The following is a 27,913-nucleotide window of genomic DNA, read 5'->3' as shown; positions in this document are numbered from 1 at the left end:
AAGCTTGTGAGCTGTCACTTTGCATCTCTCAGTTGCGGGGTTTAAATCCCCGAGACAGCAAATACTGTGACCCAGTTCCTCTCAGACGGTTTGCGTTCGACAGCTGCTGCCAGCAGTGATCATTATTGTGGCTATAGATAAGCTTGTAGCTTTCACTGGCCTCTTTCCCATCAAATTGTCTGAGAAGTTGTTTAATTCCAGAACTGGGTGATTTCTCTCTCAAGATATTAAGAAACACTCTAGTTCTAAGAAGCGTTGCAATTCTTGGCATTCATTTTGGGTCACTTCTGGGAAAAGTTTTTAAACTTGACATATAATGAACAGGCTTTATGGAAAGTCCGTAGTAGAACTCCGGTTCAGATAGGGCCCAGGATGGTTGTGATGAAAATTTAATTATTGACTATTGGCTGAACAGTGACCTACATGGCATCAGTTGTTGGTCTCCGCCCAGGCTCCCATGCATGGGTGTAAAACTAGCTCTATGTAGTCACCTAGAAAACGCACTGTTACACCTGGCACTAATCATGACCCTTGTGGGTAGACGGCACAGGAAAACCAGGGGCTAGCTGGGTAAGGAGACTGAGCTGTGTGTTTCTCCCTAGAGGTGGTACCTCACAGATCCAGAATAGGGATCACTGGTGCAGGGTGAGGGAAGGTGGCATTGCCACGTTCCAGGCCACGCTTTTGGTTTAAATTCAGTCTTCGGTGATCTTGGTGTAGGTCAGACTCACCTGGTAACTGGCCAAGTCAGAGGGGTTGGATGTGTTAGAAAAACGAAACCACCCAGAAGACCACTGCAGTTCCCTGCCTTCTTGTTCTGTCATCTGGTAGACTGTGGCCGTTCAGTGGAGCTAGTGTGTTCGTTTCTGGGAGCGGGTGCAAAGCTTTTTGATGTGACATCAGTCTGCCTGGGGGCCACTTAACCATCTACAAAGCCAGAGGGACAGGGCTGCTCTCTGGTAGGAGTGAAGCTAACATAGTGGCCCTCAAGTTAAGCTTCAGGAGAGGACAAGATCGACAACCCCATTGGGACTGATCAAAGTAAGGGAGCGGTTGCATTTCTATGTCCTCCAGAGAAAACCATTCTATAGTTTTGTCATATGAAACCAATGATTTCATGCCTGTTTCAGCCTTTGAATCGCTTGCAGACCACAAGCAGCATAAGCCTTGTCCAACTGTTTGAGGCGATGCAGTGAAATTTCATTGGCGCAACAAGCTATGCAAGTGTGACTGAAGTGTGTAATCCTAAATAAACAAACCCACTGGACCCTGCAAGTCTGATTATCTCAGTCTTGGCCCTTATCGCCATAGCATCCAAGCATCCTGCAGGCGTGGGTGTGTCTGTCCTCACTGCAGCCCTGTGAGGACCGGGAAGTGCTATCCCCATTTGACAGATGGGGAACTGAGGCCCAGGTGACTTGCCAAAGATCACACAGGAAATCTGTGTTTGAAATGGGAATTGGAGCCAATTCTCCTCGGTCCCAGCCAGGTCCGCTAGGCCATCCTTCCTCCCCTGCTAGATGTCTGTCCGAGACAGGGAGGATACACATAGGATAAGGCTGCATGTTGCTGCAGGTGTGACCTCCTGTGTCCATTTAATAGCAGTACCCAGGCCTTCTGTGGTGGCAGGTTTCGATGTGGGCACCGCACGGTGCCATCACTGCTCTCTTCCCCCTTTTCTCCCCAGGTCAGGCACCATTTTTCCTCCTCGTTTTTGGACGAGCTCTCTTATGATGCCCTTGTATTGTGGGCATTGGTGTCGAAAGTAAAGGAGAACTGAATAGTAGAGAATAAAACTGAGCTTAAAGTGAACTTTGAGCAAATACCTTCAGGGCTTTTTTTTTTTTTCCTGACTCTTCTTATGGTTGCCACAAGAGAAAATCTCTTGTGGGATCCCATCAAACTGTTTATGTCCTGTTCCATTGAGATAATGTTATAAATGGCTATTCTCAATGCAGTAGACTCTGATTAGTACTACTCTTGACCTGTAATATTATGCAGTCATAGATTTTTTTTTAAGGTTGGAAGGGACTGTTGTGATCATCTTGTCTCTCCATCTGCATAACGCAGGCCATAGGCTAGAGGAATTATTTGAAAAGAACATCAGGGTGAAAATCTGGCTCCACTGAAGTCAATGGCAAAACTTCCTTGACTTCAGCGGGGGCAGGATTTCACCCCCAATCTTGAAATCTTAGACTCAAAGTAATGGAGAATCCTTCACCTCCCGTGATAGATTATTCCAATGGGCCATTGCCCTTACTGTTTAAATCAAAATGTGCCTTCCTATTTGAATGTTTGTAGCTTCAACTTCCAGTGATCAGATTTTGTTATGTCTTTGTCTGCTAAATTAGAGGACTCTCTACTATCAGAAATCTTCTCCCAGTGTGAGTACTTATAAACCACTATCAAGTCACCTCTTGATCTTCTTTTTGATAAGCTAAATAGACTGAACTTAAGTCTCTTTAAAGTAGTGATATTCAGATCTCAGTGGTTCAGCTAGGCCTCTGAAGAAGTGAGTTTTTTACCCATGAAAGCTTATGCCCAAATAAATCTGTTTGTCTTTAAGGTGCCACCGGACTCCTCGTTGTTTATATAGGCCTTGAATCATTCTTGTGGCTCTTTTCTGAAATCTGTCCAATATTCCAACATCCTTTTTGAAGCGTGAACACCAGTTTCCAGTAATGGTCTCAAGAATGCCTTATACAATTTCAACAAATAATACTTCTCATTAATAGATCCGGTTAATTAAGCACAATTGGCTGTTTTCAAACGTTAAGTTGGTCGGGTTTTTTTTTAAAGACTCTTTCTGTGTATATAGAAGTAGTTCTCTGCTTTTAACAATGTTTTTTGAATCCTAAGAATTCAGACAATTTCCCCCCAAATGAGCAAATTCTATTTCTGAAAATGCCTTGTAGTTATTTTTGCACAGGAATACCAAAATGATTGTTTGCTAAATTATTTCCTGTAACCGTTGTGCGGCTAAACCACTGCCATGCTTTGGTTAGGAGTTGATTTCATGTGCAGCTGAATGTGGTATTTATTCACTCAGTGTAATTCGCTCTGTGTGCAGGGGGCTAGCATGATGCCCATGCGCCACTCAAATCCTATTTAAGCCCATAGGGATGATGGTTAGAATAATTTTACAATTGGAAAAGTGTGTTTGGTCAGTCTCGCATAACTTGTAAATAAACAGCTGAACGGATTGTGCTCAAACTTTACCGGGGCAGGGGTGGGAAATGACTTTCAGGCAGAGAGAATGCATAGACAATAAGTGCAAGAAAGTGAATTTTTCAGTAGATTGGCGTGTGTGAAACCCGGGGAATTACAATGCTGACTTTAACCATCACTACCAGCTCCTGATACTGTAACATGTGCAAGTTCTGTTGTTTTTTTCTTGTGTGAGTTCACCCTATAACGCTGTCTTTTGTAGGCATACATTTAAAGAGAAACAGGGGCTGTGCTCTTCAAACCAAGGCTAAATGAGGTGGAATCCAGACACAGCCTCGGAGGGTGCTAAGAGCACACAAATAGACACAGTGTCAAAAATAAAACAGCCCTGGCGTTCCAATAATATGCAAATGCCATGCTCACTCCGTGGAATGAACACCCTTTCATTAACTCTACAGAGGGGGGTGTTTTCCGTTTGCATCTAAATTATTCCATCCAACATAATGCAAAATAGGAAGAGAAGCAAGCAAAGCCCTCCCAGCGAGCTGGGTGGGGAGGTTTGCAGAGTCATTTAGCCCTAATCAGTGGCTGGTGGAACCAAGAAGGAGGAGCTGAATGTGGCGTAGGTTTTGTTGTTTTGTTCCCCTTCCCCTCTTCCCCTCCACCAATCCCTTGACTGAAGTGGGGCTAGGATTTCATCCAAAGTGCCTAGATTCTGTGTTGATTGGTGCTAAATCAATACCTGATGTAGGGAGCATAGCAAATGATTTTTTTTACTTGTTCTGTATTTGCCTACGTTTTCAGAAGGGATTAATGGCTTGTCTATGTGGAGAGTTAGGCTGTGAATCTACAGCGCACTAGCCTGCTATGCACTAACTGGCCCTGTGGACCATGCTGCTGTGCACTAAACGGTCCATAGTGAGCTCTGGCATACAGCTGTTTGGAAACAGGAGTGCTGTAGCAGGGTCCACATGGAGGCTGAATGTGCAGTAAACTAGTACATCAGAGTCCCACCCTGGCTTGCCGCACATGAACTCTCCGTGTAGACAAGCCCTGGTAATTTTGGGTGCCTCCATTGTTTGGTTTCCAGCCTGAGACACAGCGAAAGGGATTGATTTTCAAAACGCGCTGAGCCCCTGTTCTCTGGAAATCAAGCAGTTGGGTGTCTCGAGTTGGGCACCCGAAAACTGAGACACCAGAATGATTAGTTACTGCTGAAAATTTCAGCTATTGTTTTTTAGGTTGTTTCATTTTTAATAGACTCCAACCTGAGGTTGTCTGGTGTCAGTGGAAGAAGTATAAGGGGCAGCAAAAGTTTGCTAATTTCCACACACAATTTGTCCAATAATCACGTGAAAATAATAATAATGAGCCAAATCCAGAGGTCCTGACTTAGTCAAACTCCCATTAAAGTCGATGGGGAAATTGACTGAGTCAGTGTAACCAACTGGTGAGTTTCAGGTCCCTGTATGTACCCGATCCACAGAGGATATGAGTATATTACAGCCCCATCTAGGAAGCACTGACTCTTTAGCTCAAACTGTAGCAGCTCATGCTGTTGGTTCTGGAAGTCAATCCCCAGTGTGTCGACCAAGATGGCGGCTGTCACATCAGGACCTTAACATTTGGCTCCGAAAAAAGAAATGAATTGCAGTGTTAGTTATAAGTCTGTGTAGCGTTTTTTTTTTTAAAAGCGTGGCTGACAAAAACACACAATTTCAGAGAACATTCCCAGGCCACTTTGCAGCAGGAGGAAAGGTAAATATCACCAGATCTCCTCTTCGGCTGTGTAGATCGATCTTCTACAGCAGGGGTCGGCAACCTTTCAGAAGTGGTGTGCCAAGTCTTCATTTATTCACTCTAATTTAAGGTTTCGTGTGCCAGTCAGACATTTTAACGTTTTTAGAAGGTCTCTTTCTATAAGTCTATAATATATAATTAAACTATTGTTGTATGTAAAGTAAATAAGGTTTTTAAAATGTTTAAGAAGTGTCATTTAAAATTAAATTAAAATGCAGAGCCCCCCGGACCGGTGGCCAGGACCTGGGCAGTGTGAGTGCCACTGAAAATCAGCTCGTGTGCCACCTTCAGCATGCGTGCCATAGGTTGCCTACCCCTGTTCTACAGCTTTACATAGGCTTCCAAACTATCTGGTCTTGTAACCGAATGAGCCTTGACTCTGCTGCATCATTGCCTCCACGGAGTCCAAGGTGGAGTACGTACAAGGGAGTGATTGACCAAGCCCAGGGGTGCGGAATGGACTGAAAGGGAGGATTTTAACTAGAAACACTTTCCTTAGCAATCTTACTCCTATCAAATTGCCAATTTTTAACATGGTAACTGGCCAAATAATAAGTGTCTGGCTTATTATGACCTGGTTGTTTTTCAGCAAAGGGAGGAAGGTATTATTCACCTCCACTCTCCTTCTGTGTCACTCATGGCATGGAATAGAAGAGCAGTCTTGTTATTCAGGTGTTAAATTATATAATGGGATGAAACTAACCTTTCTTTCCAGCTTGCATTGCCCTCCCCTTGACCTTGTAATATGAGGAATTCGACAGCAGTGAGTAGAACAGAAGAGGGTCCTGCTTGGATCCCTTGACCTGATCTCTGACTCTTACATAAGGCCCTGAGGGAAGTTCAGATCCGCAGAAACGATTTGCCGTATTGTCGAGGAGTGCGCTTGGGTTACTGGATGAGTCTTGCCTAAATTGTCCAGGCAAAACAACATCATGAAGAACCAGTGTTGATAACGCAACAACTAGGCTGCATTTTATGTGTGAATAACACTCTTCTGAACATCCATTTATTTCATTTCCCAGGCTGAAATTATCAAATGATGAAATCAAACGTGCAATTTTAACAATGGATGAACACGAGGACCTGCCGAAAGACATGTTAGAGCAGGTGGGTGACGGAAGCTTACTGTCATGCATATTGTTGTTAGTATTGGATGCCTTTCAAAATAAGACAGACTTGTGACAGATTCATGAACGGTAGCTTTAAAATAACTCCGATTTGCGACACAGAGATGAGCTTGTCCGCACAGCCTTTACAACACCTTTGCTCTCCAAAGCAGAGGATGTGCCACTCAGCAAACGTGCAAAACGTGACCTAAACAGTATTTACTGATCTTGTTTTCATAACCACAAACCCTTGTGCTCAGATCTCAGCAATGCATTTGACATCATAGGGGATGGCTCAGTCCAATCAATGGTTTGCTGTTGCTAGACAAAATCCCAGTTTCTGGACATACAGCAGATGAGGGGTCTCCTCCATCAGCGCTATTCCAGTTTTAGGCTTCTATCACTCCTTTTGAAACCATGGAGTTACGCTGGTGCATAGCTGGAGCAGTGAGTCTGGCCCCAGAGCCTTTCCTCGCAGTGCTGTTTTGCAGGTTCCCGGAGCTAGGGCTCACGTTGGTATGCAGAGCATGAAGATGACATTCTGTTAAAGCTAAAACTCGCAAGGGTAGATTCATTGTGACATCTGTGCACGCCATGTTACTTCCATAGGAATCTGATTAGTCACTGGGACTCCCAGCCCATGAATGCTGTCAGGCAATGTTGCCGTGATCTTGATTTCTTTATTGATTGAACTCCTACAGGGCGCTTGGAGCCTTCGCAAACAAACAGACACAAGGCTCCAGCTCCTTGGAGTAAGTGCTTTCATTCAGATCAGTGACACACAGTACATGGGGTGCGGTGGAGGGAGGAATTAGAAGTGAATCAAAAGGAAAGGCTTGTTATTTCTTAATAGAGGCGGGGCAGATGCCCCTCCTTGGTGTGATTTTATTTAAAGAGCCGTTTTATAAAAGCAGCAGGCACCAGAGTGCGGTGATGCTGCCTGACTAACATCACCACACCTAGGGCCAAGCTGTCCGTGTGGGAGGGCAGCTCCGCACCCCGGAGTGCCTCATTGCTTGAGCAGTGTTGTCTCCGGGGGACTCTAGCTCTGCCGGATTGATTCACTCCGGGCAGCAATGTGAAATGATGGGTTTATTTATGCCTTTCAAAAGTAAGGGCCATTGGTTTAGCCAAACGTGCAGAATTCAAATGGCGAGTCAAGAGTCTTGGTCTTGCTGTGAACCCTTAGTCAGCCAGCTGGGGAACTGCCTGCTCTGGAGATATCCCCGGCTGGCAGCTCCCTGCCTTCCCAGGCAAAAGGGGGCGCAGCTTTAGCACTCCTGTCCAGTCCCTAGGGGCTGCGGGCAGCTGGCGGTAATTGAGAGCAGCTCTGTGTTGGTTTATTCTCGTTGGAATTTCCTGAGGGCTGAAGGTTTCGTGCCCAGGTGGCTGCACTGCTGGTGTTCATGTGGGAAGGCACGTCATCTGCCAGCCTGGCACAGGGTCTCCTAACCAGCCAGAGATGGTAGCGAGTCACTTGGAATAGGAGAGCTTAGCATCAGTGAGGGGTTCAGGGCTGCCGTAAGCTGGCGGCTGCTTTGACCAGTTGTGGGCGTGTAACTTTAACCGGAGGAGACGACACCAGGGCTGCAAGCTCCCCCGCGTGTTTTCCTTTGCCCGCCAGCATCGCCTCCCTCTCACTCCAGTTCAGCTTCAATCAGCTGTTCCTTATCCAGGAGCTGATTTCAGCCAAGCACTAGTGAGGGGGCTGGTGCATTGACAGCAGATCGAGGGCTGCCTTCCCGGCAGTACCGAAGAGGCACTGATCTACGTTCTAGCCAACTCAACGTCTGAGCTAAAATACCGGAGTTCTAATCTCAGCTTTGACATTAAATTGCTGAGACACCTTGGGCATCTCAGGGAAATAAACAAAGAGCTATCGGCTGTCTGTAAAACAGAGATAATACTTCTACCTCCAGAGCAGAGTTGGGAGGATTAATTAGCTGGAATATAATTTGCAAGTAAAAACACCCTGATGGCAACCAGGGCTGGCTAGAAAACAAGAATTCCATTTTCTGAAAAGTTTTGAGATTTGTTATCATGGGGCTAAGACCTTTCGAAACTTTTTTCATGGAAAAAGCACACAAGAGAGAGAGAGAGAGAGAGAGAGACACCCCTGAATAGCTTGGTGATGACACTCCCCTGGAAAGTGGGAGACCCAGAAATCCCTGCTCTGGATCAGGCAGAATCAAGACGTGAATTTGAATCATCCACATCCTATTGTGGGCTCTTGACTAGTTTGGGGTGGTTCTCGCTATCTGTTGCATTCTGGACCTGAGAAACTTTCCCAGTGAAATGTTCATTGACACGACTAGGTTTCCCTGAAACATTTTGGTTTCAACACAACTGCATTTTTGCGGGGGGTAATGTCTTGTCTAAATTTTTTCAACCATTTTTAGTTCTTTCTTTTGATCTGACCACTAGGAAATTTCAGAACCACTGTGCTGCCATCTAAAATAATTGTATTATAACAGACTAGTTGAAGATTCAGCTTAGCCGGTGTAAAATCAAACCACATGTCCAGGGCATGGTGGAAAGTATTGAACAGTAATGTGTGTGTGTGTGTGTGTGGGAAACGGCAGACATTCAGTATTTCCTAGGCAAACTGTAATAGCTCCATATTGCACCCTCTGTACGTGGGGGAGGTTTGGGGGTGAAAGTAGACACAGCAATGTTTCATTTTCTGTTCATTTGTTAATGAAGCCAAAGCCCCATTATAAGAAAGGGACTGCATAAAAACAAGTGTAGGTCTCGTGTCTAAATTGTGTTTCCTTTTAGCTCCTGAAATTTGTTCCTGAGAAAGCCGACATTGACCTTCTGGAGGAGCACAAACATGAATTAGATCGCATGGCCAAGGCTGACAGGTTCCTCTTTGAAATGAGCAGGTATGCTTGAATCTACCAGCTGCAGAATGTCAGCAGGTTACACACTAGACCTATTGGAATGGCAGCTGAGCAGATTAGTCACAGGGCTTCTATAAAATATTTAGATAAATGAGCTAGATAATCTTGTGTAACGCAGCTGGGGAGTCTAATGAGGCCTGGCTTGAAAATCCACTTGGATATTTTTATTTATTTTGCGGCTCACATACACATGTGTGAGCCTGTTGCCTTGCTGCCCTGGGGATAAATTAGGAACTTCCATCTGCAGCCTTCATCTCCCAGTGCTGAATGTTTAAAGCTAGAACTCTCTGCAGAGAGTGTGGTTAAGAGTAGAGAGCACTGTCCAAATTATGCAAGACAGGAGCGATTTTCCTTTTTCTGTACTGTGGGCCAGATTCTCAGCAGGTATAAAACAATACAACTCTCACGGATTTAAACCAGCTGAAGATCTGGCCCTCTGTCCAGAAATTTTTACCATTAACTGTAAAGTTTGCATTACCTAGAGGGAAAAAAAAAAACCTAGCAAACGCTGCTGCATTTTCAGGACCTATGAACATAAGCTTTGCCATGCTGGCAAAGATCTTCAAGCCAACAGATCCCAAAGCGTTGCCTCCAGCAGCGATGTACCTTTAATGCTTCAGAGGAACTTGGCTAACTGTAGAGGCCAGCTTTTTTGATACTGAAGATTGCAGGTTCCACATAGCTGGTAGCCGTGTTGTCTGTCTGTCTATGCAGCTATAGCCCATTACAAACGTACTGAGGACTCGGTTCAGGGGAGCATCTCTGTTCAGGACAGCTCATGAGCACATGCTTAAGTGAATTCAATGGGACTGAAATCCATGTCTAAAGTTAAGCAAGTGGTGATATAATGTCCTGAAGGGGGATGGACTTAAGCATGCGTTTACCTGGCTTGGGGCCTAAGAGATGGCAGTTTAAGGCATCATCTTTTCTGTCCCACTACAGTTCAAAGAGAAAGGTGCTCTCAAGGTCAAATTGGCCCTTCCTATCTGCAGCTGTGAATAGTGGAGTGGCTGCGTCCTGTCGGTAGCAAACGAATTTCAATGTCTGCATCTTTTACTCTGACAGGATAAATCACTATCAGCAAAGGCTGCAGTCCCTTTACTTCAAAAAGAAGTTTGCGGAGAGAGTTGCAGAAGTTAAGCCCAAGATTGAATGTAAGTTAATGGGGATTTTGTTGTTTTTATTGGTTTGCTAGAAAGCTTTTGCTGATGTGTCAAGTATTCCCCAATTTTCACATCATTCATAAAGCCCAGATTCACTCAATGTATTCTTCCCAATAAAACCAAACATGTTTGTGTCTAGCAAGGCCCTGGAATCCAGAAATGAAAATCGGTTTCTAAACAGAAATATTTTCCCTCCTGATGCACTGGAGTATGGATTTGTTATTGTAGCGTTGCCCTTGTCAGTTTGGTTTTTTAAAGGGGGAGGGGGAGAACTGAGGTTTTTATCTCAAAACTAAATATATCCAAGCTATATATACGAAGAGGGAGAGGTCAGATTTTGGGTGTATTGGTATCGACAGGATTGCTTTAAGGAAGAAGTGATTATTAATACTTTCAAATGTTTTACGATATTATTTAGAATAGCTTGAATTCATCAACCCCAACAGGTGGTGGTCATGCTGGTTGGAGTAGCTCACGAATGTGGGTGCCAACCTCAGGGCAGCCTGTTACAAGCCAGGGCTCAAATACCAAACTGGTTGTGTGATCTATACTTAGGGTACGTCTACACTACCCGCTGGATCAGCGGGTTGTGATCGATCCATCGGGGATTGATTTATCGCGTCTAGTGTAGACACGATAAATTGATCCCCGATCGCTCTGCCATCGACTCCTGCACTCCACCGCAGCGAGAGGCGGAAGCGGAGTCGACGGGCGAGCGGCGGCAGTTGACCCCGTGCCGTGAGGACGTGAGGTAAGTCAACCTAAGATATGTCGACTTCAGCTACACTATTCTCGTAGCCGAAGTTGTGTATCTTAGGTCGATTCCCCCACCCCATCCCATCCCACCCCACCCCAGTGTAGACCAGGCCTTAGATTTCACCAGCCAAGTATCGAGCGTGAACTCCTCAAGCATTGTAACAGCCTTAACGTGGAGCCACAGACAGTCCCGTTGGGCACTCCGGACCTGTCTTGACACTTAGGCAAGCCTGCCTTTGTGATAGATGGTCCCTTACACCAAAAATCACAGCAATGCTCTGGTTACTCCCAGTCCCAAAGGACCAGTCACTTACCTCAGGTCAATTGTACCTTAGTTCTCTCACCAAAGCCAACACTTGTAGCCTATTAACTAGGAAAAAGAAATGAGTTATTTACAAGGTTAAAGCAGGTAGTGTACACACGGAGATGAGTTACAGTCTTAGGTTTCAAAGGTAATAGAAACGGCTCTAATGTGCAAGCTCTGTATCACCTTTAGGGCTAAGCCAAGCTAAGCAGTTTGGGGGTTCCTTGCTTTTGCTTAGAAAAGTTGCCCTCTCCAAATTTGAAACAGCGCAGTGATACAGATCCTTCGATCAGGGATTTTTATTCCCTTCCCCTAGAGTTCAAAGTGTGATGGGACGAGGGTTTGTGCAAGTCTCCTCTTCCTGGGCACGGGGGGAGCGATCAACGAAATCTTTTGTCCACTGATGTTCCACAATGCCTTGTCTGATGTCTATAGGCCTTCTTCGGTTGGGCAGGAGATGACACCTCTTGTGTTAAGCTAGTATTTCAGACTTGGTAATGCTTCTCTCCTGACTGTGGGGTTTCCAGTTTCAGAGCCAACACTTCCACAGTTACAAAGCAAACACTAAATATTACCTTATAACAGGTATTACGAGTACAGACAGCAACTCACAAGCATTTCATAAAGTCCAAACACTAACACATTATCAACTTAACATGTCTTTTAACAATGCTAACACACAGGTGAGCCAGCATGCATTTGTCAGTGCTCAGTGAGGCCGAGGGGCCTTGGCATGAGCTGGCACCTGGTCTGCCAGCATCACAGTGGTAATCTGCAACATTTGGTCTGCAGTTCCAGATAGCTTTTGTTATGGTGGCTTGGTATTTAAAGTAACCATCAAACTAGTCTGTGTGTTATGTATTGCCAGAACCTAACGGCAGCAAAAACATTTTTTCCCCCTTTTAGCAATCCGCGCTGGCTCAAAGGAGGTGCTTCAGAGTAACAGCCTGAAGCAGTTGTTGGAGGTGGTTCTGGCCTTTGGAAACTACATGAATAAAGGCCAGAGAGGCAATGCCTTTGGGTTCAAAATCGTCAGCCTAAACAAGATTGCAGACACGAAGTCCAGCATTGACAAGTGAGCGGCTCAGCCTGTCGCATCGGTGAAAGCGTTTATGGATTTTGAATAGCTCAGAGGATCCATAAATTACTCCCTTCTTCATAGGTGTGGGGGGAGCAGTCAGTGTTTCACAATGTCTAATTTGGTTTCAATGGGCCTTCTTGTAAGCAAGACCTAATACCTTCAGTAGAAAGCCAGCGTTTTACACTGGTTCAGCCGTCTGTCCTGTTGGAGTTGCACAGTTACAGAGGTTAACAATGCAAACACTCAACATCTGTATCCCCCGGTATAAAGTTATATTATCAGTGAGATCAATACATGCCGCGTCCTACAAGCATGTCATCAAATATAAACACGCTCTTACAACGCTACTATCAGTTTTAACAATAGTAACACACAGGTGAGCCAGACTTGTTACCAGCGACGCATTTGTCTGTGTTCAGTGAGGCCTTGGGGCCTTGGCATGAGCTGGCACCTGGTCTGCCAGCATCACACTTTCGTTTCTGGGCGTGCTCAAGGATACCTTAGACACCACAGTGGTAGGCACCTAAGAAATCCCTTGGACAGACAGCGACTGTATAATATCAGGGGGTTGAAGAAATGCCATTGAAATGATTCCCACCAGCTACCATGAGTGGGGTGCCTCCGTGTCTCTAGCAGGCTCTGGAAAGGGACATTAGCAGATACTGCAATGGCGGGGCCATTTAGGTTTCATGCCATTTAGGTTTAGCTGTTCAGTCCGGAGATTGGGGTGGTTGGTCGCTGGGTCCGCTTTGAGTGGAGTATTTTTGCTGCAGGGCTGGGGTGACTTTTGGTCCCTTTCTGTAGAGTTATAGCTCAGTTTATAAATGCGCCTGAATACATCGCAGGACACATCCCACACTGGAACCAACACAAGGGATTTTGCTGCCCTGAGCGTCCCTCCAGTGCTGGGCCATGCAGCCAGGCCAGAGCTGTGTTGATGGGGCACCCAGGTATCCTGCTGGTGTTGTGGGGAGGGGGCTGTTTGGGAAGCCCCAGCTTCTCTCTCACACGCCCCAGCCTGTCCTGGGGTTGCAGGTTGGCCAGCCTGGAATTGAACTGGCTTCCAGCTCCAGTCACTTCCCGGTGAATGAGGGCTGCTGCAAAGTGCAGGGGCCCCCTCAAAGGGGCTGCAGCCCTGCTGGGCAGCTCCCAGATGGTGCAGGGTGCGGTGAGAAGCGGCCAGGCTGGAGGCACCCATACAAAATAACATCCTAAATGAGCAGAGGGGCAGTCTGCGTCTAATGCTGCTGGCACCATACAAAATGTAATAAAACATGCAGTGTTTCCTCTTTGCCAAGAAGCAGAAAGAGGAGGGCGCTTCTCTGGACTGTCTCCCTCCAGCCACCCTTTTCAGCAGGTGCTTGAGAGAATCCGTGGGCCCTTGCCCTGTGACCTAGCTGTCAACAGACTTGAACTGTGTTGGACGAGGGGGGAATGACGTTCTAGAGTCTAGTGCCCTCCATTGAGAATCCTTGGTCACCAGCCCCTAGATGTCTGAATGTAGGGACTCCTGGCCTGAGCTCCCCAGTTGACCTTGGCTCCTGGGGAGAGGGAGGGCAGCCTCCATGATAGCCAGACCCCAAGTCTGGTAAGAAATTATAAACCAAAGTCAACACCTGGAATTGCATAGGAAATGGATGCAGTTCCTGGAGCACCGAGGTAACATGTCCACTGCAGCTAATGTTGCCTAACAGGCAAGCAGCCACCTTCTGCACCAGGCCTGGGTGGAGAGCATCAGCCACCTTGGGGGTGGAAGGCAGCTGTTGTTTGACAGTGTGCCCAATGCTACCCAGCCATCAGGACAGGAAGTGAAGAATGCCCTAACTAATTAGAACTTCCAGAAGCGTTTAGACACATAGAATATAATGACCAAAGCAAGAATTTGGCCAGGACACTGGGACTAATACCTAACTTCTGAGGCTAGTGACCGTTTAATATCTGTAATTTCGTCTTTCTTTTATCATAGGAACATCACCCTTTTGCACTATCTCATAACTGTAGTTGAGAAGAAATATCCCAAAGTCCTCAGTCTTCATGAACAGCTGCGAGACATCCCTCAAGCAGCCAAAGTAAAGTAGGTAGAAGTTAAGGTGGCAATTTTAAACCAACAGAATATTGTACATGCGATAATATTACTGCGTTCTTCTTTGCTTGCGTTTCTTCAGATGAGCTCCCTTCCCCACCACTGTCTGGAATCCACCATTTAGAGAGAAGCAAAAGGCTGTTGACAAAACACACGTCAACTGTAGAGGTTTTAAACCCCTGACATAACAGAAAAGAATCGCAAATCTCTTAATTGTGACAAGAGGCGAGCCACTCGGAACAGCCGTGTCCTGTTATGCTTACTGCAGAAGCCTTTATACTCCATTTATGAATGTAGACACAATTTTAAAATGAATTAATTTTGTACAAAGATGGGGTTGCAGATATAGGTCAGATATTTAAATGTGAATGCAATGACAATGTCTGCACAAATATGTGTACTCCTTTTTCTGCATGTGGCCCGACTTTAGGGCATGCAAAGCAGGGAGCTCTTCACCCAAGCATGTCTAAACCAATAATGCAAGCCTTGTGGCATCTGCTGCATTCTTTGAAAATGTAGCCCATTGATTACTAAATTCTGCCCACTCGTTTTTTAAACCAGTTGCAAGTGGATTGGATTTCCCCTGGTTCAGTAAAGCCCTTAAGCACATGCTTAAGTCGCACTAAAATGAATAAGGTTTCGAAATGTTGCTGCTGTGGGGTTTGAGTGTGTATTAATAAGTCAGAGGTGCAGGCATGTCTAAGGCTGAACTGCATGTGACTGAGGATATATTGATACATATTAAAAGGGACCATGTTAGATCGTTTAATCCTAAATTCTAGGGTTGGGGTGAGATGGGGATGTGTAGAATTTACAAAACCTCGTAATGGCTTGTGGTTCTTTTCGTTTCAAAGGGCCCTTTTAATGCAAAGTGTAGATTCACTGTCCAAGACCAGCGACATGCACAATGCCATAAACGGTGGCAAGTGTTTTAATGTTTACAATAGATGGAGTTTTAGTAATTTTATATAATTTTATGTGGCCAAATCCTCAGCAGTAAAGGGGTATGACAACAATGCAGCAGGTAGACCGGTCAAGAGGATGCTTGGACCTGGTGTTGAATATGGGTGGAGACACCATGGGAGCAGAGAGCAGTGTTTGGGGTGGGGGAGGCCTTATATAAATGAGATTAATCCCCTAACTCTACAACCAGCTCCTTGCAGACCCTGGTCTCTGTATCCTTCCACACCGGGGCGATGGTGGTTATTGCCACTCTGAGGGGAAAAACACTGACTGAGGAGAGTTCCCTTATGATGATCATCTAAAAATTCCTGGGGCTGGAAGATTGAGGGAAATGGGGAGCAGGAAGGGTTTAACTTACTATCTCCTTCCCCAGCCCCTCAGGGAGAGGAGGAGAAATCTTTGCCCCGATAAGCCACAAGACCTCTCCACAGCCGACAGCTCTTTTAGAGATGCTTTCAGGTTTGCTGGGCCTATTGAACCTTCCTCTTCAGTTACCACTCAGCCATGTCGATCTGTGTTGGGACATCATGGAGCCCCCGTTTGATCTGATGTCATTCCCCTGTGTCCCAGTGGCTATATGTGGCAGTTGGGAGGTGGAAGGGAACGGGGAGCTGGGGGAAACAAACAGTGCCCCTAAGGAAGAATTTGGTGGCCCCACCATTGCTACGTGGCTACCGGGAGGGTCGTGGGTAAGGTTCCCTCCCCCCAAACATATACAAGCCTCCACAGATGGGTTCTACGCCAAGATTTGGCCCGTGATTTTTAACTTGAGACTGTTCCTTTTATAACAAAGTGTGCGTAGCTCAAAATAAACAACCATAACCAGTTTCACGTTCATCAGTCTCTTTGGCCACTGTGTGTCAACATAACTTGCCGCATGAAAGCTGCTCATCCGAAAACAGGAAGCACCGTGAGGGATTATTTTAAATGGGGAAAACACAATTGACTAGAGCACAGAGTTATGCAATTCATTGGGAAAGGCTTAAAATTAAAGCGTTGCCATTTTCAACAGCATGACTGAGCTGGAGAAAGAAATAAACACCTTGAGGAGCGGACTGAGGGCTGTGGAAACTGTAAGTATTATTTACCCACTTAATAGTCCACTCTGATTCCAAGCTTCATAGCATCCATCCTTAGGGAGGCAGGACAGGAAGCCCTTAGCAAAGCTGCTTTTATCTTACTTCCTGGAGATCAGTTTGTCTTTCCTTCCTGCCCTGCATGTGTGCCTGTTCTCTCAAGGCTGCTTCGGGACGGGAGTTACTGTACACTGGTTATAAATCAGCCAAACGCCTAATAGATTCACAGGGAGCTGGGGTAAGTTTAGTTATTTGTTGTGTTGACCAAAACCACGAAGAGGTCATGAATGAGTACTCAGCTTGCACCTCTAAAACTGCCCATCATGAAGCCCCCGGATCAGACAGCAGCTCCTCTTGCTTGGTCTTGAGCTCACGTGAGGCATGGGAAGGAAGTGGTGAACAAATGGACTGGAAGATATTTCCATGCACGTCGGAGAAGGGGATCTATTGATAGTTGGGTGGCTTTCTACAATTCCATGTGTAGATGTAGACAGAGAGCGAGCACCAAAATAATCCTGGCCTGGTGACCTGACAGTACATTGAGCCTATAAGTGATGAGAGAGCACGTTTTACGTGCAATTCCAAAGCATCCTGTTGTGCTCCCTAAAGTGTTGTGCACAGCTCCATTCGACGATAGCAACTCTGCCTTGAGTAGTACTGACTGCGTGTGAACGTATGTATAAAAATAATAGCAGTTTGGGGAACTAACTACTACGAGAAAAGTAATCGGCTTTCTATAGTTTGTTTTCCTATAACTCTTGCATTTGACAGTATAAAGAGATGGTGGTGGAGTTAAAGCTTCAGTAGCCACAGATACAATGAGATGGGTAAACTGGGTATGTTTTGCCCCTTTTTTTTAGGGGAAAGCCCTGCGTAAATGATAAGACCAGGTTGTAGGTTTGTTACTGTTTGTTCATGTTTTATCTGATTTCTGCAGAGGTTTGGGGACTGTTGTCAGCCTTAATGTGAAAATTGAAGAGGCACCACTAGAAAGCAGCCAGCTAACTATGGAGAACGCTGTGTGCCCTTACGTAGCTACCCAGCAGCAAAATGCTAATCTGGGAAGCTGGGGTTCCACCAGCACCGCTCCTTTGGCAAATTCCGAACAGTTTCGCTGGTTTCAGAGGGAAAATAAAACAGAAAATTGTCCTGTTTCTGCACAGTCACACCCCAAAGAATTGGGCAGAATAGGAAGGGATGAGAATCAATGATTGCTATGGCAACGCTGTCCAGAGAGGTAGTCCTAGAATGAGGCCTGCCACCTCTGGGTGTGTGTTACCATGCATCACCTCTGCTCAGTGTACCTGTTCTGAGCAGAGAGGATGTGTCCCTAGCCTCTGTTTGCCAGAAGCTGGGAATGGGCGACGGGATGGACCACTTGATGATTCCCTGTTCTGTTCATCCCCTCTGAAGCACCTGATACTGGCCACTGTCAGAAAACAGGATATTGGGCTAGATGGACCTTTGGTCTGACCCAGTATGGCCGTTCTTATGTTCTGATGTATTTCAACACCCTGCTTTCTCACAAGAACGAGAGTCAGTGTCACATCTTTGTGCCCATGATCAGACACCTAGGTCCTAGGGTTTATTGTCAGACCATCTAGTAAAGTAATTGAAATCTTACCTGTGTTATAGCCTCTACATGGGGAAAGAGACTGGTCAAGTGTTTTTTAAGAGAGGATATATTTGGGGTTGTTAAATATGCTCAATCTTATGTCCCTTTTTAAACAGACACTGACCAAAATTAAATTTATTTCTTTAAGGAACTGGAATACCAGAAATCACAGCTCTCTCGGCCTGGAGACAAGTTTGTGTCAGTCGTCAGCCAGTTCATCACGTTAGCCAGCTTTGGCTTCTCCGACGTTGAAGATCTTCTGATGGAAGCTAAAGAACTGGTAAGATCCATGGTATAATCCATGATCTTCCTAGGGAATTATTTTAGAGGGGAGTGATTTGGTATTAAAGAACCTTCTGACATTGCGTGTCATATGTCAGTAGATCTATTGTTTCTATCCTTTGGGGTAGATCAACTTCCCTCAAACCCAATTGATTTTTTTTTTTTTAAGAACTTGAACAGTTGAACATTTCAAAGTCAGAAAATACATCTAGTACATACACCAATACATATGATCCATTGCAAACAGAAAGACTCATTCCCTGAAAGTTACTTGGGTGAAATAACAATTCAGACATAACCTCAGTCTTCTATTCTGAGACCTGTGTGGCTGACCCTGCTATCTCCGGAGAAAGAGAGGACTAGCCCAGCAATGACTGAAGCCTTTCTCAAATCCTGCAGTTTATGGGCTCGTCTGCCCTAGAGCACTTTGTTTCAGTCAGGGCGTCGCTACCAGCGGAATATGTGCGCACGGCTGGTATAAGGCCTGTCCGTGCTGGGCTGACCTAAGCCCGGTTAGAGTGTGAGATGTCATCTAACCTCTGTCAAAGATGGTGAACATCTTTGGTCTCCTCTTCACCCCTCCCTTCCGCCTGCCCATAAATGCCCTCCAGGCACGGCCCTCAGATATCTTCTCCCCAACTCCAGCACCACAGGTCTTCAGTCCTCCCCCGCCCTATCCCAGTCCTCTGACCATGTCTCCCCACTGTACCCCACACACACACCCTATGGAAATGCCACCTCCACTCCTGATCCGCAGGGTGCAGAGTGGGGTTGTGGGATTCTCAGCCAGCAGGTCTCTGAAGTTCCCCAGCTGAGGGAACGATCAAAGATGGGAGCTGTCGGCAGTCACAGCCCCATGGGCCTCATCCATGCTGGCGCTCAGCGGATTGAGCTGCAGTGGGCACTTATCCCGTACCAGCTATCGGGGTAACTTAATGCTGCCATTCGGCCAATCAGCTGGTACGTCTGATGTATGGCCGCAAGGTGCATTTCAGTCAGTGGAGATGCTACAATTGACAGCTCGCCCTAGTGTAGACAAGTCCTAAGTGTCCCTCAAGGCCTGCTCTAAAACGGCTGAGCTACTGCTTCGACAGCTGTCAGACAGTGCAGCAGCCATGCACTGGGCCCCGCGTCGTGCTCAGTCAACGTGATGCTCACTTTTAAAAGGCTCCTCTGGGTTTGAGTCTCGTTATCTTTATTTTTGGGGACGCTGGGTCAATCTTCTGGAATGTTCCAGGCGGTAGGAGGGTAACGTTTTCAGAATTGCCTAAGACTATGCCTGCGTGGCCCTGGAGTTCGGACTAAGGGGTGTGAATTGCAGAACGTGCTAGTGTGCTGCGCTGTACCTCCCCTGTGTGGACGCTGAGGGTGCAAGGTACCTAGACCTGAACGTCGTCCTCTTTCCAACAGGGTGGGTACCTTGTAGCTTGTGTCCTCCATGCCCTCAGAGGGGAGTTACACCCTTGTAAGCACTTCAGTTCCTAAGTCTCATTGAAAGTTGGTGGGACTTTACCTTTAAAAATCTGGCCCTTTATAGTTTTTTAGTGGCTAAAAGGTGAGGGATAGATGTCTAGTGGGATTTTCAAAAGCACTGCCTAGCTGCCATTGACTTCAATGGGAATCAGTCACGTGGGTTCTTTGGAAAATTCCACCAGGCACCTATTTGTATCTTTAGACCTCTAAATACCTTTTAAAATCTGGTCCTTAATATTCTAAGTCCCACTGACTTTCAATGAGACTTAGGAAGTGGCTAAGCCTCTTTTGAAAATAAGTGCACTTAGGCACTTCCGAAAATGTTACCCATAATCTTTATCCTTACTTATCAGCAGAGTGGAAACCAAAGTAACTAGTAAATGTTTTTTTTGTTTTTTTGTTTTTTTTAAAGCTCGATAATCTCAAAAACGTACAATCACAATTTTAACAAGGTTTATACACACTCTCTCTCTTCCCCACCTTTCCTCACCCCCCCGCCCCCAGCTGCAAATAAGCATAAGGAATCTCAGTCCAAAGGACAACTTCTATCCGTTTTAAAGGCACCTAGAAGCAGGGGCATATAATGGAAGTCTTGCCTCAACCTTAGCTACAGCGTTGCTATAATCACATTAATTGTCCATGAATGGTACTATAGGTCCTGCAAACTTCGTACTCCTCTAACTGGTGTAGTTTCTGACTGAATAATAAGTGCCTTTTAAAAGCTTCACTAACACATTTGGTTTCAATATTGAACCATGTGGCAACAATAAATAATACCCCCAAAAAATACTTCAAAGAAAACTTAAAAGTGCAAGTTTCCTGCCCCTGCCGTGTCTACTATTAGTTTTATGTCTTCAGTCTTTGGCACCACAATACTTTGCTTCCTTGTTTTTACTACTGCTTAGTTAATAAAACTGAGTTAGGTAATAAAGGATGTTAAGCAGAAACAGGAGTGTAAAACTTCTTACACGATTTAAAGGAACAGCCCATTGGAAAATATTGGCTTAAAAGTCATCGCTTAATGAGCAGAAAACAAAGTATGATTTATTTTTTTTAACTGAGATTTGAATGAATAGATAATCATTTCCCCTTTAATTCCCCGCTCCATCAAATACCACCTTAAATATTACTCTGGCTATCTGTCAGGCAGATGGTTTTCAGGAAAGGATTTTATTGGTTCAGTGGATTCTCTCACTAGCTTACTAAACTACTCCTTCCTGTTCTTTCCCCAGTTTACCAAGGCAGTGAAGCACTTTGGGGAAGACGCGAGCAAAATGCAGCCGGATGAGTTCTTTGGGATCTTCGATCAGTTTCTTCAAGCTGTGACTGAGGCCAAGCAGGAGAACGAAAACCTGAGGAAAAGGAAGGAGGAGGAGGAGCGCCGGGCGCGCATGGAAGCACAGGTTTGAGGAGAACTTGCTCGCTATGATCTTTAGTGCTTGTACTGTAGGCACGGTTGAGTCAATGTCAGTGTGTGCTTCAGGATGCTAGACAGGGAGGAGAAGGGGGAGAGGAACTGAGATGGTGACTGTTTCATTAGCACGTGCTCGGAAATGTAGGATTAATTTCAGTCCTCGGGGCTAGTGTGCGGTGGGACTTTGGAAGTTCTGCATCTTGACCTAATTCTGCTGCCATTGACATGGATGGTGGAACTTCCAGTGACTTCAATGGGAACAGTTACGCCTATGCTGAGAACTTTTGGAAATCCCGCCTGGAACTGCCTAGGTCTGTCTCTTCTCCTTGAGAGGAAGGATGGTCTTGTGAATAGGGCACTGGATTGGGACGCAAAAGGTCCAGCCTATCCAGCTCTGCCCTGGACTTCCTGTGACCTCAGACAAGTCACTTCATCTCTCTGAGTCTGTTTCCAAGCTGTAAAATGGAGATTATACGGACTTGATTTCTCCCATCCTAGCGTGTCTTGTTCTGTTTAGACTGTGAGCTCTCCAGGACAGGCCCCTCATCCTTGTCGATTTAGAGGGTTAGCTTTATAGAGCAGGGAATCTCTCTACCTCTGTGTATGTGCAGCCCACGGTACAATGGTGCCTCAATCTCAGGTGGGTCCTCTAAGTGCAACTGTAATACAAACAGTACATGCTGCTAATTGCTTCTCTTCAAAGCATAAGCAATTTTGCTCCAGGGAGTAGAGTCAAAAGGGACCTGTGGCTTTAAGATAACCATAGAGTGCAGTCCGGTACAGTCCCTAATGACTTCAGACCAGGCACAACAATTTTGCCTTTGGAAACTGTGAGAGCCAGGATGGACGTGAAATCTTACATTAAGCCAGATGTTTCATAGATTCCAAGGCTAGAAGGGACCATTGTGATCATCTAGTCTGACCTCCTGTATAACACAGGCCCCAGAACATCCTCAAAATAATTCCTAGAGCAGAGCTTTTAGGAAAAACCTCCAAGCTTGATTTAAAAATGGTCAGTGATGGAGAATCCAGCACAACCCTCAGTAAATTGTTCAATGGTTAATTACTCCCACTGTTAAAAAATTATGCTTATATCCAGTCTCAATTTGTCTAGCTTCAACTTCAAGCCATTGGATTGCGTTAGACCTTTCTCTGCCAGATGGAAGAGTACATTAAATATTTGTTCCCCTTATAGGTCCTTATAGACTGTAATCAAGTCACCCCTTAGCTTTCTCTTCGTTAAGCTAAATAGATTGAGCTCTTCGAGTCTATCACCGTAAGGCATGTTTTCTATTCCTTGAATCGTTCTCGAGGCTCTTCTCTGAGCCCTCTCCAATGTATCAACATCCTTCTTGAATTGTGGGTACCAGAGCTGGACACAGTATTCCAGCAGCAGTTGGACCAGTGTCAAATACAGACACTCTCTGCTCCTACTCAAGATTCCCCTATTTATGCATCCCAGGATCACATTAGCTCTTTTGACCACAGTATCACAGTGGGAGCTGGGGGCATGGATCAGCATTCATGTCGCACTCCCCATCAGCGGCCGGGCCGGGGAAGCTAACGATCCAACCAGACGACCAACCGGTGATGAATCCTGGTCACGTGCCACCTGAGGCATGTTGCACATGCACTAAGAAGAATTGGGAGCTCATGTTCAGTTGATTATCCACCACAACCCCCAAATCTTTTTCAGAGTCGCCTTATGAGAGTCCTGGCAGCTGCAGTTCCCTGCTGTGGACAGGTCACCATCTCAGTAGGCAGGAGATGCTACAGACTCAGTTTCTCAGTACGTGAAGGCTAGGACTATAACAGCGTTTAAAAGAGAACTGGATAAATTCATGGAGGTTAAGTCCATTAATGGCTATTAGCCAGGATGGGTAAGGAAGGGTGTCCCTAGCCTCTGTTTGTCAGAGGGTGGAGATGGATGGCAGGAGAGAGATTACTTGATCATTACCTGTTAGGTTCACTCCCTCTGGGGCACCTGGCATTAACCACTGTCGGTAGACAGGATACTGGGCTAGATGGACCTTTGGTCTGACCCAGTACGGCCGTTCTTATGTGTCCTCTCGTGATCTGATGGGGGTGGGGAAAAAGGAGCCGAGTTTACTGGGGTGCTCAACTCCACAGACCTTATCGAGCTTGCCCCAAAGATAAATTTGGCCCCACTGTGTTCAGTTCTGATAACTGGTGTAAAGGTTTTGATAGTCACTGTGGCCTGCCTGAGCAGAGGCGCCGGAGCCTCTTTCATAGGAGAGAAGGACAAAACCGGGATTGTTCCCTCCAAAGCAATGCCAGCGGTGTGATGTTGCTGCACCGTGCATAGGAAGCCTGCCATGTTACTACAGTCACTGTACTGGAATCCCACCAATATACATAGCTGCTAAGCAGTGACAGAAATGGATAACGACGTCTACTGGCCAGCTATCGAACGTACACTGGTTCCGGGGCACTTGTGTTGTATTTTTTAAATAAAGGATGAGATCGCTGTGGAGTGGGGCTCCATCACACAAAGGTTGCTCCCTGCTAGCGCCCCAAGGGGCTTAGATCACCCCAAATAGGCTTGGGGACAGATGGGGCTGTGACCTTTGTCGGCTGTCTCCATCCCTGCCCTTTGCATTCAGCCAGCATTGCCAGGTCTGGCTGAAAACACGGAAAGAATTTCATCAGTTTTTCTTTTTTTTTTTCCTTCCTCCCATTGAAATGTGTAAAAGTGTGTCTCTGAGTAGCTTGAACACTGATCAGAAGATGAGGGAATGGTAGTTGAATTTTTCCTTTTTTTCATGGGGATCTTTTTTCAATATTGAAATCCAGAACATTTCAATGTTTCAACCAGGCCAGGCACGGACAGGGGCATGTGCTGCCACCTCTGGTTCTGGGAGGTGCAGCACACACGCACTGCAGACCAGGGAGCTCCCGAAGGTGCTGCTAAAGCAACATAGCTCTAGTCACAGTGGTACCTGAAAGCTTATTACACTAGCAGGTTGTCCTGCTTTTAGCTGTATCGGCATAGTTAAAGCAATACAGCTCCGTTCTCTGGATTCAGGTATACTGGGATGTATGTGCTTTATACTGCTATAGCTTTCCGGTTTGCGAGCAAGTGAATAACAGACCAGTCACCTCTGTACTATGCATCCGTTCCAGTGGTTGTAGCAATGTAACCATTTTGATTTAAAAAAAAAATCACACCCCAATCCACAGAGTGATGATGGTAAATTACTTAAATGTAGACCAGGCCAAAAAAACAAAACAAGGCCTTCAATTGTATACCTTTCAGGTCAATGCGTTACAGAAAACGAGCTGGATTATTTTTCTTCTTGGTTCCTCTCTAGCTGAAAGAACAGCGCGAGCGGGAACGCAAGGCCAGAAAGGCTAAAGAAAACAGCGAGGAAGGTGGGGAGTTTGACGACCTCGTTTCGGCTTTACGGTCAGGTGAAGTCTTTGACAAAGACCTTTCGAAACTGAAACGGAATCGCAAGCGCATCACCAACCAGCTGACGGACAGCAGCCGCGAGAGGCCGGTCACCAAACTCAACTTCTGATCCTTTTGGTTTTGTAAACATTTTTTTAGAAAACTGATTAGCAGTCTTTTTGAAGTGGCTAGGATTTTTCATTATACTGCCTTGTAATTCAAACCGAAACAGTGGCACACTTTCTCTGTGTGTGTGCGTGTGTGTATATGTGTTGTGTATATAAAAAGTCTGGTTGTTGGTATGTATGGAGAATATAAGTGTCTGTCTCTGTCAAGCAGGACAGTGTATATATGTGTGCCATGCAAACACGTATATAGACACTGGTCACTGAGTGCAAATTCCATTTTCTTTCCTTCAACCACGTTGTTCAAAAAGTAGTTATTCTGGTGCACAAGCACAACATTGTGTCTCCTGAGAAAGAGATGACAAAAACATTCCTTGTAGTAAACAAAGGCATTGAGAAATATTTTCTACTTGGTCTCCCTTTGGAATTCTTTACCTTGGTGTAACTGGTGTCGGAGAGCATAGAGAGAAACAAAAACAGCGCCGCTATCCGAACCACTGGTGCTGGGGTGTCGTCACGGACTGCTGGGGATCAGCCTGGAGACCGTAGTGGTGGTGTAAGAATACAGTATGTTAAAGTCTACTAGGAACACCTTGCGCACAGTCTGAAGTGTGTTTGGGGGGGAAAAAGAAAAAGTCAAGTGGAAACAATCCATTTTATTATTAGTCAAGACTTGAACATCTGTGCTCTTGTGCGGGTTCCGATGAGTTCTGTACTGTACACTCTCTTGATAATCCCTTTTCAATTGTTTTTGGGAAGCACTGGACTTACTTCTCTTTCCGCAACCCTTGCTCTTGCTCGAGACAGATTACCACAGTGTGCTTATTGCTATAACAATACATAGACATAGTTCTACCTTTACAACGTTTTCTTGCCCATGACAAATGGGAAGCGGGGGAGGGAGGGGTTCTCTGCTGAGACAAAGAGCATCAACTTTTTGTGTTGTTTTTTCCCCCCCCCCCCATTTTTTATTCAGTGGGACAAACAGTATCCTCTGTAAGGCCACGTCTGCACTAAAAAGTTAAGTCAACCAAACTGTCGCTCAAGGGTGTGAAAAATCTCCTCAGCGATGTAGTTAAGCCGACCTAACCCCTGGTGCAGACAGGGCTAGGTCAATGGAATAATTCTTCTGTTGGCCTAGCAACCTCCTCTTGAGGAGATGGACTTACCTACAGTGACGGTAGTCGTAGCGGGTGTGTACACTGAAGCACTACAGCGGCGCAGCACTGCGGTTATGCTGCTGTAGCTTTTCTAGTGTAGACGTAACCTAAATGTAGGTCCGAACTGCAGGTCATTTAAACCAATGCACAGAGGACTTGATCCAAAAACCATTGAGTCGATGGACAGGCCCCCATTGACTTCAGTGGGCTTTGAACCGGGCCCCTTGTTTTTAACGGACATACAGTAGCAATGATGCCAAGAAATGTTTCTCTCTTAACAATGTACTTTTTCAAGTGGTTTGCTGTTTTTATATTGTCATTAAAATTTGTAAGCAAAACTACCTGTAAAATGTCAGTCCAAAAAAAGCCCAAAACTCTCAGGGAGTAAACTAGTAACAAGTAATAAATACAGAAATTTTAAAAATTTAAAAAAAAATTGGAAAATAAAAAGTAAATGCCATTAACATAGTAACACTTAATATTCTTAAATTATACAGAATATATGGAAGACTGTTACTTTTTGCTTTTATTTATTTGTGGTGGTTTTATTTTTTTAACCAACAAACTTTTATACCATCAATATTCTTATGCTCTTTTTGTTTTTTGTTCTTTTTCCTGTGGAGAGATTAGTTTGTCCCTGTTGCACTAGATATTAACACTATTCGAAATAAGTTTTTCATGTAATGGGTATTATCGGTGGGATTGGGATGTCATTTTTCCTATATGTACTGTATAGCAAATGTGCTGTTTAAAGTAACTTGTATAAAAATATGGTTCTTAGCACCTAGAGCCAGCCCGGGGTCTCTGTGCTTTCTGAAAGCTGTGAAGTATCACTTTAAAAAGAGTTGTCAAGAGCTGTGGTCTTACGATTTTTGTTTTTCCTCATTGCAACGTTCGACGCACTGTAAGTATAAAAAAAAGCGTATAAAGCAGTAATAAATACAAAGTTACGGCTCGGTAAAGTCCTGCACCTCCTATCAAAGCAACTGCGAAACCTGCAAATTTTCAAAGATTGGGAGTGAAGCACTTTGTTTTAAGAAGAAGAAGAAAGGGGAAAAAACGTTTAATGGCGATTCTTGTTCCTTAACTAAAGTGCCTCTATTTATATTTTCTATTTATGGATTAAGAAATTTGGGCTGACACAGTTTAGGGAACGGACTCTTTTTGGTGGGCGGGGGAGTCTCATGTCTGACGATCTGAGGAATGGTCAGTTAATTGTTTAGCTAGAATAATGCGTTTTGAAGTTGAAAAGGTCTCCAGTCCTGCATTGGGGTCCCGCTTCCGCAGCCTGTGTAGCCAAGCGGTGCTCTCGGGCTTCACCCTATGGGATTCCAGTGGAGGCTCGGGGGCTTAGTTGCCCTTTCAGATCATTTTTGTTTTCTATCAGCCTGGTTATTGGGCTGCGTTTGCCATTTAGTTTTCTTTCCAAACAAAAGGCGGTGTGCAGGTAATTTCATGTGCCATTGTTGAAAGCTACTTTTAAACAGGTGCTGGTGTCAGTAGCCACTCTTTTCTCTTGGGTGTGTATTTTACAGATTTTTTTTTTTTTAATAATGCCAAAAAGGAAAAAATTACTTGTAAACTGAAGTATATGTCATGGACCTTCTTAGCTTAGTAGTCAACCAAGTTAGGTGCAAGAATGTTAGTAGTTTAGCTGCCAGGAAATGCTGTGTATGTTATGAGACTGTACATTTTTTAAGATGGCAATATGCAATAAAGCAAAAGACTTGCATTGAGTGTACGTCCATGGAGCCCATGAGTTATTTTTCAAGCCGATTTGTAGAGCAGCTGCTCCTGTGTGTCCTCAGAAGAAAGTGAAGCTGCCTGTTTTGGATAGTGGTGAGTAGGCTGCTGATCCCCAAGGACAGATGGGGGGAAAAAAGTGTTTATTTTTTTTAATGAGTTTGCAAAGGCCCAGATTCTGGTCTGTCTGTTGCTGGTGTAAACCTGGAGTATCAACCTGTGTGCTGGAAAAGTCTGCATACTGAGCACCTCACCACCAGTGAATTCACCCTGGTGGCACCCCTGT

The 27,913-nt window shown here is 45.2% G+C and overlaps 1 protein-coding gene across 2 annotated transcripts in view; it reads left to right on the top strand.

Annotated features, from left to right (window-relative positions):
- Positions 1-27,625, top strand: part of DAAM1 (dishevelled associated activator of morphogenesis 1) — a 179,292-nt gene extending 151,667 nt beyond the window's left edge. For both annotated transcript variants that reach the window (XM_024214645.3, XM_024214644.3), the window contains 9 exons: positions 5,991-6,075; positions 8,853-8,959; positions 10,043-10,131; positions 12,107-12,275; positions 14,248-14,355; positions 16,340-16,400; positions 18,167-18,298; positions 21,006-21,176; positions 24,520-27,625. In XM_024214645.3, the coding sequence (XP_024070413.1) occupies positions 5,991-6,075; positions 8,853-8,959; positions 10,043-10,131; positions 12,107-12,275; positions 14,248-14,355; positions 16,340-16,400; positions 18,167-18,298; positions 21,006-21,176; positions 24,520-24,729 (1,132 nt within the window). In that variant the 3' untranslated portion in view covers positions 24,730-27,625. The remainder of the gene's footprint in view (positions 1-5,990; positions 6,076-8,852; positions 8,960-10,042; positions 10,132-12,106; positions 12,276-14,247; positions 14,356-16,339; positions 16,401-18,166; positions 18,299-21,005; positions 21,177-24,519) is intronic.
- The last annotated feature ends 288 nt before the right edge of the window (positions 27,626-27,913 follow it).

Source organism: Terrapene carolina, unplaced genomic scaffold, assembly GCF_002925995.2.
Source record: "Terrapene carolina triunguis isolate 2854851 unplaced genomic scaffold, T_m_triunguis-2.0 Scaffold189, whole genome shotgun sequence".
In the NCBI taxonomy this organism is placed as follows: Eukaryota; Metazoa; Chordata; order Testudines; family Emydidae; genus Terrapene; species Terrapene triunguis.
The sequence above is the reverse complement of the archived record's forward strand: the minus strand, read 5'-3'. Positions and strand labels throughout refer to the sequence as shown.